General features: G+C 49.5%; 1 protein-coding gene across 6 annotated transcripts in view; it reads left to right on the top strand.

Annotated features, from left to right (window-relative positions):
- Positions 1-12,836, top strand: part of Znf615 (zinc finger protein 615) — a 52,990-nt gene extending 40,154 nt beyond the window's left edge. The window contains exons 1-8 of one of the 6 annotated variants that reach the window (XM_042700436.1): positions 3,428-3,518; positions 4,646-4,692; positions 5,542-5,718; positions 5,802-5,877; positions 6,577-6,697; positions 8,138-8,266; positions 9,935-10,063; positions 10,423-12,836. In XM_042700436.1, coding sequence (XP_042556370.1) covers positions 5,860-5,877; positions 6,577-6,697; positions 8,138-8,266; positions 9,935-10,063; positions 10,423-11,414 — 1,389 coding nt within the window. In that variant the 5' untranslated portion in view covers positions 3,428-3,518; positions 4,646-4,692; positions 5,542-5,718; positions 5,802-5,859 and the 3' untranslated portion in view covers positions 11,415-12,836. The other 5 variants (XM_042700435.1, XM_042700437.1, XM_042700438.1 and 2 more) reach the window with 5 other exon arrangements.
- Positions 12,837-13,039: the final 203 nt, after the last annotated feature.

Below are 13,039 nucleotides of genomic sequence, written 5' to 3'. Positions count from 1 at the left end.
TAAGGAAAAGAGCCAGAGATGTGTAATGGAGTAAGACAAAGAATCCACCACAGAGAACAAAGTTGGGAGCAGAAGCTTTATTAGAATGCAGCGAGCTGACCAGCACAGCCTCGGGAGCTGTAACTGACCTGGAACCAGGGATAAGGCATAGTTTATAAAAGCACAAACTGTAAGCAAGTCAGGGTTGTACATTCCAGAAACAACATATGCACCTGCATCCTTGAAGCAGGGGGCAGTTAATCATGGGGAGACACACAATGTCACACAGCAGGCACAATTTTAATTAGGCGAATGAGATAGGCCCAAAGTGCCTGTGAAATACGTTTTATGGTTTCCCATGACTGCATCTCTCTTTATTTTCAGTAAGGGGTCAATTTCTTGGCTCAGTTTAATCACGCAGTCTAGGAGACCCTTCCCCCCTACAGGTGGCACATTGTCTCAAGTGGTAGAGCACCAGCCTTGAGTGAAAAAGCACAGGAACAGAATCCTGAGTTCAAGCTCCAGGACTGGTAGAGAGAGAGAAAAAAAACTATTCATAATGCATATGGGCTATGGAATATTTATTTTTACGTTAATGGAAACTTAGACCAAAGTTAAGAAATCATTTGGAATCATTTGTAGGGAAATGGATGGACCTAGAACAAACAATGTTAAGTGAGGTAAGCCAACCTCAGAGAAAAACAGCACATATTTTCTCATTTGTGGAAGCTAGAGCTAAGATACATGGGGACATGATAACTCATATGGGTCTCTAGACATCCACACTCAGTGAGACCAAAGGAGGAGACTCAGGAGAACAGAAGCTCAATGCCTATGAGCATATGAAATCATATTTATCAAGGGTAGGAAACGTGGGTCAGGGGTAGAGTGTTTGCCTAGCATGCATGAAGTCCCGGGTTTGGTTCCTTAGTAACACAAACAGAAAAAGCCAGAGGTGGTACTGTGGCTCAAGTGGTACAGGGTAGCCTTGAGCTGAAGAGCTGAGAGACAGTGCCCAAGCCAAGAGTTCAAGACCCACAACTGATAAAAAAAGAAAAACCTCGTCATTTCCTGTGTTGTACACAGACTCGGGACCCCCGAAGGATCACCACAACCAATGCAAACAGCAAAAGAGTCGTTTATTTGCAAGCTTGAGCTTGGTCCCCCACGCACTTGGTAACGGGTGATGCTAAGAGGCCCCAAGCACAAACTCAGCACAACCTTTTATAGCATTTAACAAATTTAGGGGATTTCCACACAAGCAGTTACATGATTGGTGAACATTTATAAAGATTGCATAGTCATTTTTTATTGGCCCATGTACCGAGGTTTGAGTCCACCCTAACCGCACTGCCCTTTTTCTGAACTATTGGTCCACGTTTGATGGTTCGATGGTTGCAAAACCATTCTGTTCTGTTCTGTTCCTGGAATACTTGGGCAATTTTTCTGTTTCTTAAGGGTGGACAGGGTTGGTGGCAACCTGCGGTTTTCCCGAGAACTGTTTTTTTCTGGTGGTTTATTGGAGATGAGTCTCATGAACTTTCCTGCCCAGGCTCGCTTTGAACCGCGATCCTCAGATCTGAGCCTCCTGAGTGTAGAGGCCTAGCTTGACCAAAGTAGTGCCACCTTGACCTAGAGCTCAATTCACTCCTCCCTGAGGTTGCTGCATAAGGGAAAAATATTCTGCTAAATCCCAGTCAGACTGGGGCTAAGGGCCATGTCCTGTTTGGCCAGAAATACCAAATGCTGTCTGTGTCTGGATCCTGTTTTTGTATAGTGAGCCTGTATCATGTTTTTGTACTGTAAATCTTTAAAAAAAAAAAATTAACTGCTGCGTTTTATCCTTGGAAACTTACTTGCCTTGCAAAATAACACTTGATGGTGGGGGTTTTTTGCTTTAAAATCCCTGCCTTCTGGCAGCACAGGGTCACAGTCTCAGCTCCCGAGTCTGTGCTGTGTCCCTGGCTGGTCAGTTGAGCTCCTCTAAAATAAAGCTTAATTCTGATCTTTGAGCTAATGTAGTAGACTTTTTTTTCCCAACCCATTAACGACGTGAAGCTAGGATTACAGGCATAAGCCACCGCGCCCAGGGAGAAATTTTTTGCTGTTTTCTTTCCTTTTTTGTTCTACTTGTTTATCTGTCTTTGAGAGAGTAAGGGGAGGCACAGAAATGGAGGGACAGGGTGAACAAAGGCAGCAGTGGTCCTCATTGGAAAATGTGGAAAATGAAGTCTAGAACTTGTGGGTGGGGACGGGAGGCAACATCTGGGGAGAAGGAGGGAAGGGTGGCATTATTCAACAAGCAATGTCCTTGCCTGACTTCCTCATTGTAACCCTACTGTACATCACCGTTATAGTAACAATTTTTTAAGAACTGTAAAATGAAATCACAGGGTGTAAAATATAAGTGACCTGTGCGCCAGGATTCCTGGCAGCTGGCACCTAGCTCAGGTGGAGGACAGCGGGCAGTTTCGGCAGAGGAGGAGATCAGAACCTCCCCACCTCGCCAGGGTAGGCTTGAAAGACCCCAGACTCCTGGGATACTTTCGTCTGCGGGAAGGCGCCCCAGAAACCAAGACTCCAAACCAGCAGATGCAACAAGCAAGAGGAATTTATTCAGCGTTTGCACAAACGGGCTCTCTGCCCCGGTTGGTCAGAGAGCCCCGAGCAGCGGTTACAGGCATTTTTAAAGGCAAAAACCACAGGCTTAGCATAAGACACCAGGTGCTCCGGGATTGGCCCAATTTAAAAATCACCATGTACTCCAGCAATCATTTTGCTACACCGGAAATTTTGTAACACTCTTCGTAAAATGGTTGGCTCAGGGCAAATCTATGGGGAGCGGTCACCCTGGAGGGGAGTTCACATAGTTACAGGCTTGTGATTGGTTGACATTTGACCTAGTTTGCTGGACTCGCCAGATGGTCCTTATCTTGGGTCCCATTTGGGGAATTTCCAAACAGGAACTTAGAAGAACATACTCATTTGTTCTTTACCTAGGACTACAGACCTTGTCCCAGGGCCGGCATCTGGACTCTGAAACTTTTTACTTATTTCCAGGGAGGGGAAGGGTCAGTGCTAGCGCAAGCAAGTTTACAGAAGCAAAATCAGCAGTTAGCAATTATAAAATGCAACTCTAATTTTTAATCTTTCAGGCTCACCACAGCCACGAACTTATGTCCCTGTGATTTTCGCTCCTTGTAATAGACATGCTACAGGAAAACTCACCAGAGCTGAGAATGGTCTGCTCAGCATAGGGCCCCCATCCCTCGGCGCCCTGACTCCGCCCCTCTGCTCCTGACACTCCTGGCAGGCCCCTTCCACCCGGTCTTTTCTGGCTCCGCCCTTCCCCGCCCACTCGCCCTGTCCCAGTACAGTCTCGTCCTGTGCCCTGCCCCTGCTGGCCGCGCCCCCACCGTCGTTTGCCCCGCCCACGCCCGCGGTTCTCCCTGGCTGCGTGCGCAGCTCCCCTCAGACCAGGAAGTTCAGTCCGGGGAGAGGAGCTAACTGTCTGGACCACGAGTTTCCTTAAGTGCAGAGTAAGTACGTTCCGGGTGTGCGCGGCCCGCACGGCTCTCCTGCCCGGCGGTCTGGGTCGGCGGCGGGTCCTCCCTGACCGCCGCCGGCCCTGGCGCGGCCGTGGCGCCGGGACCCTGGCGGCCCCGCGTCGGCGGGCGCGGCCCCGCTCCGACTCCGACCGGGCCCGGGCCTCCAGTTTCCCGCCCCGGCCTCCGGGCCCGATCCCCCCTTCCGGGACCCCGTAACGAGCTGAGGGTCCCCGGGCGCAGACCCCCGGCGCACCCCCGAGGCTCGGGTCCGAGGTCCCCGGCAGGAGAACTTCTCCGGGGCCCGCGGTGCCGGCCCCGAAGCGGCCCCGCGTCGCGGCCGGCGGGGCTCGCGGACCCCACGCGGGTGGGCGCTGTGACCGGGGCTCCGCGGCTGTGCTGGCGGCGCCGAGCGCGGACCTCAGAACCTGGGGTCGGCGGAACCCGAGCGGGCTCCGAGCGGGCGCCTGCCGCTCCTCCCGCCCCGGGGTCTTCTAGGGGTTTCTGGAAGCTCGCGCAACGGCGGGGACCGGCCAGCCCCCCCCCCCCCCACTCTACCCACCTCACCCCTACCCACTTCACCTCTACCCACCGAACCTCACCCCACCCCATCTGACCTCACCCCACCCCATCTGACCTCACTTCATCCCTACCTACTCCACCACACCTCACCCCTACCCACCTCACCTCTACCCAACTTACCTCACCCCTACCCACCTTGCCTCACCTGACCCCTACCCACCTCACCCCTACTCACCTCTACCCCACCCACCTCACCCCTACTGTCCTCACCTCACCCCTACCCACCTCACCTCACCTTATTGGGGTCCTTGATCAGAGAAACCAGACTGATAGAAAGGGAAAGTCAGAGATTTATTTCTCACCAAGCATGGAAAGCTGCACGGACCCAGGCAAGGCTGGTTCTGTGGAGAGAGCCACCTGCCCAATCTCACTGGTGGCTTTTATAGGGCAGAACGCACACCACAAGCTGACCGTGAGCAGAGCTGCCAGGAGCTGGTGTTCATCTTTATTGGTCAGAAATGGGGAGGTTCTTATGTGCTTTTCACTGATTGGGCATCTCTACTGGTCTGACAGCCCTGTTTTCTGCTCTCTGTTCTCAGGAACTAGCTGACCAAATCTTACTGGTTTCCTGCACTCCTTTTTCAAAGTAAGTTCCTCTAGGCTGAGTCAGTTCCTTTAAGGGCTGGGTTAGCTTGTGTTTACTGAATAAACAACAGAATGGCTGTTTGCACAAAATGAAGATCTTTAGGCTAAGCAAGTCCTAACAACCTCAACTCACCTCACCTCACCCCTACCCACCTCACATTACCCTACCCACCTCACCAAACCTCTACCCACCTCAACCATACCCAACTCACCTCACCCCTACCCACTTCAGCTTACCCCAACTCACCCTCTAGGCTACCCTGTGCTGCACTGCCACCCCTCCCCATCCTTTCCCTCACTGATGAGGGGTACAGGAGAACCTCGGACCTGCCTCCTTACACTTGAACTGTAGGTGGGGCTGTATGAAGGTGAGGGCAAAGGATCATCAGGAGAAAGACTGAAAGAAAATCAGGAAAACAGGAAGAGAAGAGAGAGCCCCAATAGCAGGTGACAAAGTAGTAACGGGGTGCAGTCTTTGCAAAGATTCAGTGACATGAGCAGAGAGGAAAGCAAATGGAGAAAGGCAGAATCTCCATCTCCAGAAAGATCCAAGACATCACATAGGTAACAGGGTGTAAGAAAACCAGAGAGCACTTCCAGGAGGGAGGAGAGAACAATTTGAAATTGGGCAGAGCCATTTGGTCCATGGGAAAGAGGAGTCTCTAGTTACAAGGAGAGTAGAGGGAGCAGGGCTCATGATTGTAACCCTTGCCACTCAGGAGGCTGAGATGTGAGGTTGGAGGGGTTTGACGTCAGCCTGAACAGGAAAGATTGTTTTTTGTTTTGTTTTGTTTTGTTTTTTGGTCACAGACTGGGATTCAGACTGTGTACTTGGTGCTTTTTCATTCAGTGACTTTGGCTCTTCAATCCTCCCTGAGACTCTTCTAATTAACCAACAGAAAGCAAGAGTGGAGCTATGCCTCAGGTGGTAGAGCACCAGCCTTGAGGAAACAAGCTCAGGCACAGGGCCCAGTTCCTGAGTTCCAGCCCCAAGACCGGCATTCCCCACCACCCCATCTTCCCCACGGTGAGGTCCTCCCTGGGCTAGGGCTGGAACACAAGGAGTGCATGTTGGGTGTGAGCATTAAACAGCATATTTTCAGCACTCAGGACTGACTTCTGGAAAGTGATATTACCTGAGGAGGAGGAGGAAAGACAAGGAGCAGGGATGGCGGTTGTGACTCAGGTAAAGCCGTGTGGCGTCTCCTTCCTGTGCACAGAGCTGGCCTGGGTGCTGCAAGCCACGTGTGCTCACATCCCCCACGCCTTCCCTCATCCCTGTCCCCTCCACTGGGCATGGGCACAGGAGGGCATCACCCACCAAGTGTTCCTGTGTTCTTGCTGAAACCTCTCTGCTGTTGTTCTTTTCAGCTTTGGGTTCTCTTTTTTATTTCTTCCCCAGTCCTGGGTCTTGAATTCAGGGCCTGGGTGCTGTCCTGAGGTCTTTTGCCCAAAGCTGCTATTCTACCACTTGAGTCCCATTCCCACTTCTGTCTTTTTTGGTAGTTCAGTTAATTGGAGATCAGAGTCTCTTAGACTTTCCTGCTCTACTTGGCTTTGAACTGTGATCCTCAGATCTCAGCCTCCTGAGTGACTAAGATTCTAGGTGTGAGCCACTGGTGCCTGGCTGGGTTCTTTTTAACACAGTAGATCATATTTCTTCACTTTCTCAGAAGAATGTTTGGATGTACAATTCCATGTAGGTTTTCCCATTCCATGTCCTATCAAAGACAGCATTATAAACTGTAACATCCTGAAGCTTCCTTCTGTCCCTGGTATGTTGATTGCTGGGTCATGGCAGGCATCTGATTATAATTCCATATAATTCTTTGAGTCTATGGGAGTGTGTGTGTGAAATGCTTTTGGATTTTCTCCTTGGGGACAGTTGACATTTGAAGACGTGGCGGTGGATTTCACCCGGGGGGAATGGCGGTGCCTGACCCCGGCTCAGCGCGCTCTGTACAGGGACGTCATGCTGGACACCTACAGGAACCTGGTCTTTGTGGGTGAGCACCCCTCCCTTCCTTGCACAAGTCGGGAATTTTACTCTTGGCCTTGGTTTCCCCTGAATGCCTGGATAGCCCCCAGTCTCCATGACTAGATGTAAAGCTCTGTGGACTCAGAGATGGGAACGTGCTAATGTCACCTTCAGACTTTCACGCCCTTCCTTTGCCCTGCTCCTGTGATGCATCTCTGTGTCCCACAGCTTAAGTGAGCTCATGTGCATGTCAGCTACAGCAGGCTTCTCTCTCTTCTACTTTGTTTCTTTTTTCCATTCCCCTTCTTCTCTTCCTTTCTCCGCTCCTCTTCTTTTCCTTTCCTTTCCCTCTATGGGACTTTGTACATCTAGACAGGACCTCTCTACAGATCGTAGGCAGGTCCTGAGCTACAGCTCAGGCACTATGGCAAACCCTCCCTTCCTCCCTTCTTCCCTCTTTCCTTCCCTCCCTCCCTTTCTTCCTTTCTTCCCCTCTACCTCCTCTTTTTTTTTTTTAAAGAAAAGGTCCCTTCAACTTGCCCTGAACTTCTTTTTCTTTTTTTGGGGAGGCGGGGTCTGGTCGTGGGGCCTGAACTCTGGGCCTGAGCGCTGTACCTCAGCTCTTCAGCTCAAGGCTAGCGCTCTAGCACTTGAGCCACAGCGCCACTTCCAGCTTTTTTCTTTTTGCTTATGTGGTGCTGAGGAATCAAACCCAGGGCCTCAGGCATACAAGGCAAGCGCTCTACCACTGAGCCACCTCCCCTGAACTTCTGAGTGCTAGGATTACACACAGGTGACACCACACTCATCCCACAGCCGACTTTCAATGGATGGATTTCCTTGTTCTTCTGACTTAGTAGTAAAAAGCTAAAGTAACTCCATTTTAAGATTAACCCCACCAACCTGTAGCTGTGCTGCCCTCAGAATAACCTCCAAAGAGGAACAGTTCTCGAAAAAAACGCAGGTTGCCACCAACCCTGCCCACCTTTAAGAAACAGAGCAATTGCCCATTGTTCCAGCAGAAAAAGGGAAGTGTGGTCAAGGTGGACTCAAACCTCAGTATTATGCAATTTTTAACCAATTATGTAACTGCTTGTGTGGAAACCCCCTGAACTTGTGAGCTTGTTTGTTCAATACTATAAAAGCTATGCTAATTTTGTGCTCAGGGCCTCTTAGTGTCACCGGTTACCAAGTGTTTATTGCAGGCTCGAGCTTGCAATAAATGACTCTTTGATGTTTGCATTGATCGTGGTCCCTGGTGGTCTGTGAGGGGGCATCTGAAACTGGGTACTTCAGTAGTTCTAGCATTGCTGTCTGCACATTAAAGTGTGCTCTGAAGTGTTCAGATGGAGGCAGTCTGCTGAATGTGTGAACTATCCTTTGTATCCATGTGTGATGTCCCTTTTTCCTGTAAGCATGGGACTGGGGATTCCAGCAAGACCACAGTGCATTGTTTTTCTATAAACAGGAGTCTCCCCTCCCAGCGTGAGTGTGCTTTCGCTGTTGAAGCTCAGGAAAGAGCCCTGGATGGCACAGAGCCACGTGACAACTCCTAGAGAGCTAAGTGGTTGGGAACGAGCCAAACGTGTGTGCGCAGGTAAGAGCTCAGATGTGCAGCAGAAATGGAGCTGGGGAACCTGGGCACAAGTGGAAGTTTTGTGTAGGAGAACCAAAGTGTCACTGCTGTGAGCCCTAAAGGACTTTAGAATGTCCCCACTTGTGCCCTGTTCTGCAGAGTAATATGCCATTCTGTGTCTCCACTGCATTTGATGTGTGCTTTGAAGCGGTCCCAGGCTAGCTCTCAAGCTAATGGTGGGTGTGCAGTACCCCAACATCTCCTATATTCTCTGACTTCATTTCCTTCAGAGCTATGGCTGGACATTCCACTTCATATATTCTGTGCTTTTTCTCCAACACAAGTTTTTGGGGTTTTGTCTGTCTGTCGTGGGGCTTGAACTCTGGGCCTGGTTGATGTCCCTGAGCTCTTCAGCTCAAGGTGAGCATTCTACTGCTTGAGCCACAGCGCCACTTCTGGATTTCTAGTGGTTTATTGGAGATAAGAGTCTCTCGGACTTTTCTGCCCAGACTGGCTTTGAACCGTGATCCTCAGATCTCAGCCTCCCGAGTAGCTAGGATTTCAGGCATGAGCCACCAGCGCCCAGCTTTCCTGAGCTTCTTTTGCTCAAAGCTACCGCTCTACTAGTTGAGCCACTTCTGGCTTTATCATGTGTTACTGAGCAATCAAACCTAGGACTTTGTGAATGCTAGGCAAGCACACTACCACTAAGCCATATTCCCAGCTCTTGTTTTCTTTTCAAAGGGGAAAGGATTTGTTTATTTTATCCCGGGTTACTGTTTCTTTTTTTGGTAACTTGCCTAGTACCAAAATGTAATCAGCCTGTATTGTGTAACATAAGTGCTAGATATCTCCTGTTCATATTACAATCTGCTGTGAGTGCCTGTAGGCAATTTAAAGCACATATTCCATTGTTTTTGTTTCTTTTCTTTGATTGTACTGAATTACCCACCTCTGCTTTGCAATTGGATATTGCCTGTTGATTTGGCTGTAATGTGCTGTGGGCTGTGAATCATTACAATATACTGTGTGATACGTGGCGTTTATTTGTACATAGTGTGGTGTAGATAGCATTTCTTTTCCCTTTGGTTATGATAATCACCATATAGTTTTTGGTAGTGAGGTGTTCCATGGGTCCCAAGGAAGAATGTCCTGTGTTCTCCGCTCAACTTGATTAGGATGCATGTTTGAAATAAAGCTTATCTTCTCTTTGTTTGTTTGGGTTTTTTTTTTTTTTTGGGGGGGGGGTGTCAGTCATGGGGCTTGAACTCTGAGCCTGGATTATGTCCTTGAGCTCATTCACTCAAGGCTAGTACTCTGCCAGTTTGAGGCATAACTGCACTTCTGGCTTTCTGGTGATTTATTGAGCTAAGAGTCTCACGGACTTTCTTGCCCAGGCTGGCTTTGAACTGTGATCCTCAGATGTCAGGCACCTGAGTAGCTAGGTTTACAGTTGTGAACCACCATTGCCCAGCTTACCTTCTCTTAATTTGGATTCCATATGATTGACTTTCCAATGAAAGAATCCTCTTCCTTTTGTGTTCCTAAATGTTGGACTTTATATTTCTCAGAGTTCAAAGGGCTCCTCAATGTGTGTCTACTATTTGCTATGTGTCTAATATTTGTTCTCTCTCAGTGTGAAATGCTTAACTGTCTGATTAATCAGATGGGAACTTTGTATCTTTGCAGATACGTCTCCTAGATATGTAATTAAAGAATTACCACCCAGTGCGGGCAGCGGTAGGGGAGAAATATCCCAAAGTCATGATGACGGAGGCACTGACGAGTTTTCCGGGGAAGAAGTTCAGAAAGCTCCACGTGAGTGGGAGTGGGAGTGCAGCGGCACTGAAGGGGTGGACTTACAGAATGTCTTCTGCTAAAGGGGTGCTTGTGGTTGACAGAGAAGAGGCAGTGGCGGAGGAGAACAGGAGGGTGGGGGTCATGCGGGGAAGCAGCCCACGAGCCTGTGCCTGAACGGCCCCTCCAGGAGTGCCTGTGCGGGCTCCCGCCGTACCTGTGTGAAGGGCCAGGGGTGAAGACTGAGGTGGAGAAATCCGCCCTGGCAAAGGCCCCCATGTCTCGCTCTTGGGAGAGCCCCTCCAGTGGGAACACGCACATCATCCCTGCAGGTGATAACGCTTCCATTTGTTCTTTCTTGCCCTCACAAACACCTAAAGCACGCACTCGGAGAAAGCGTCACAAATGTGGGGAGTGTGGCAAAGTGTTCAGATACCCCTCGGTCCTGAAGCGGCACCGGCTGAGCCACACTGGGGAGAAGCTGCACCACTGCACCGTGTGCTGGAAGGCTTTCTCCACACGTTCTCGTCTCTTGGTTCACAAACGAAGCCATAGTGATGTGAAGCCCTATTCTTCTGTGAAGTGCGGGAAGACGGTCTGCAAGGCCAACAGGCTCACTGTGCACCGCATGATGCACACTGGGGAGAAGCCATATGTGTGTGAAAAGTGTGGCAAGGCCTTCCGAGTGCCTGCTACTCTCGCAGCACACCAGGTTATGCACACTGGACACAAGACCCAGAAGTGTGCCAAGTCCGGGAAGGGGTTCACCTATGGCTCCAGCCGCTTCCGGCATAGCAGGATGCACACTGGAGACAGGCCATTCCGGAGTGTGTGTGGCAAGGCCTTCATGCGTGGATCCCGTGAAGCACACCAGGCTGTTCACATTAGATGCAAGCCATATAAGTGTGAGGATTGTGGGAAGGTGTTTGGCTACCCTGGCGCCCTACTCCTGCACCGCAGGACGCACACCGGGGAGAAGCCGCACCGGTGCACCCAGTGCGGGAAGGCATTCGCACAGAAAAATGACCTGGCGCGCCACCAGAGGACACACACCGGGGAGAGACCGTTCGTGTGCAGTGAGTGCGGGAAAGCCTTTAAATCCCAGACAGAACGCCACAGCCACCTTGCCATCCACACAGGACATAAGCCCCACCAGTGCACAGAGTGCGGGAAGGCATTTTCCCGGAAGACGAATCTGGTGCGCCACCAACAGATCCACATCAGTGAGGGCCCGTACGAATGTGACATATGTGGCATGGTGTGCAGCCGGCGCTCCAACTTCACGTGCCATCGCAGGCTTCATACCCAAAAGAAGCCCCGCCAGACAGCAGCAAGGCGTGAGCCATCCACGCGTTGCCTGCGTAGCCGTTAAAGACTTATTCTCCATGGATCATGAACGCAAGGAAGACTGGATGTGACCAAGGTGATGCAGAATGGTGGTCCCTGCACACGATGACTGTGGCTGTTGTGTAGCAAAGACTACTGACCGGTCTTCTAAGAAGACGAATTCATCTTGATTTTGACATGAAACAAGTATTTCAAAAGTAGAGAATTTGGGGCTGGGAATGTCGTTTAGTGGTAGAGGGCTCGCCTAGCATGCATAAAGCCCTGGGTTCGATTCCTCGCTACCACATACACCGAAAAAAATGGAACTGGTTCCTCTAGCTCAAGTGGTAGACCGCTACACTTGAACACAAGAATCTCAAGGACAGTGCCTAGGCCCTGAGTTCAAGCCTAGGACTGGCAAAAAAAAAAAAAATGTCGAGAATGTAAGTGAGAGGCCAAAATAAGTTGGCAGTGATTTCAGAAACTCTAAGGAAAACATCTGTTATCTGAAAAACGAGTGTCAGTTCGTGTTCCAAGAAAATGTAACAGTAAAAATAACTAAGAAATCAGACCGTCCTGATCTGCCCAGGAATTTCAGCCCGCCCTGACCAGTTACCTCCCAACTCTGTCAGGACGCAATTTAGGACAGGAAATAGTCCAGGAATAGCACCTTCAGCATTCCTGTGATTGGCCCCATCTACCCCAACCTATAATATGCTTGCTATGTATGATTTATCCTATCCTATAACCGCTAATGACTATACATCGGCAACGGCTCCCTGGTGGTCTTTGGGATGTCTACGGCCTGTTACTTCAGTAATCTGATGTGGAACAAGAACTTTAGGGTCACTCAGTGTTGGAGACTTTCCCCGCAGCTGCCAGGCTCTTGAGTTTAAACCTCAGGACACACACGAGCAGAATAGCATTTTCTTGAGGATGGTTATACAGAACTACTCCAGTTAAACTTTGCTGCTGCTCTTTTCACAGTGTGTCCATGCTTCAGTTCATAAAATAACCTTTTAAAAAGAAAAGAATTACTGAGCAATTGACGATTTCTATCCAGATGAGTTTTATTTCATTTCTATCAAATTTTTCCCAACAGAAATTCTTCGTCCCTGTGCTGTTCTCCACACCGTTAGGGTCCGTGTAGATAAAATAGCAATGGCACATGTGAAACCAGAGCCCAGCCCAGGTTTTTATATTGCAAGATGTGGTTGCATAGGAATATTAAACATGACAATGAAGCGCAATTTCAGAATCACGCTGTGCTTCATGAGGCAAAGACATTGAAGACTATATGGGGAAAATGTCCACAAATACCAACCCCACCAGAAAAAAATTCTATTACTTTATTCTCTTATTTGATATACCGTCATTGCATCCTGGATAGGGAATGTTTCTTCAGTGCTTGATTGGATGTAGTCACATTTTATCTTCAAGATGTTGTTCCATGGAAGTATTTTCTCCATCCATCTGTTTTGGTGTCCATACTTTGTGTCCCTGTGTCTTGTGACTCAATGCTGCGATGAAGATGTAAGTTCAGCTGGGTGCCTGTAATCCTAGCTACTCTGGAGGCTGAATCTGAGAATCCCAGTTCAAAGCCAGCCTGCGAAGGAAAGTCTGTGAGACTCTTATCTCCAATTAATTACTCAGAAATATCCATAAGTACTG

The sequence above is a fragment of the Dipodomys spectabilis genome, unplaced genomic scaffold (assembly GCF_019054845.1).
Source record: "Dipodomys spectabilis isolate Male_0828 unplaced genomic scaffold, ASM1905484v1 ptg000266l, whole genome shotgun sequence".
Lineage (NCBI taxonomy): Eukaryota > Metazoa > Chordata > Mammalia > Rodentia > Heteromyidae > Dipodomys > Dipodomys spectabilis.
This window is presented reverse-complemented; position numbering and strand designations above follow the sequence as displayed.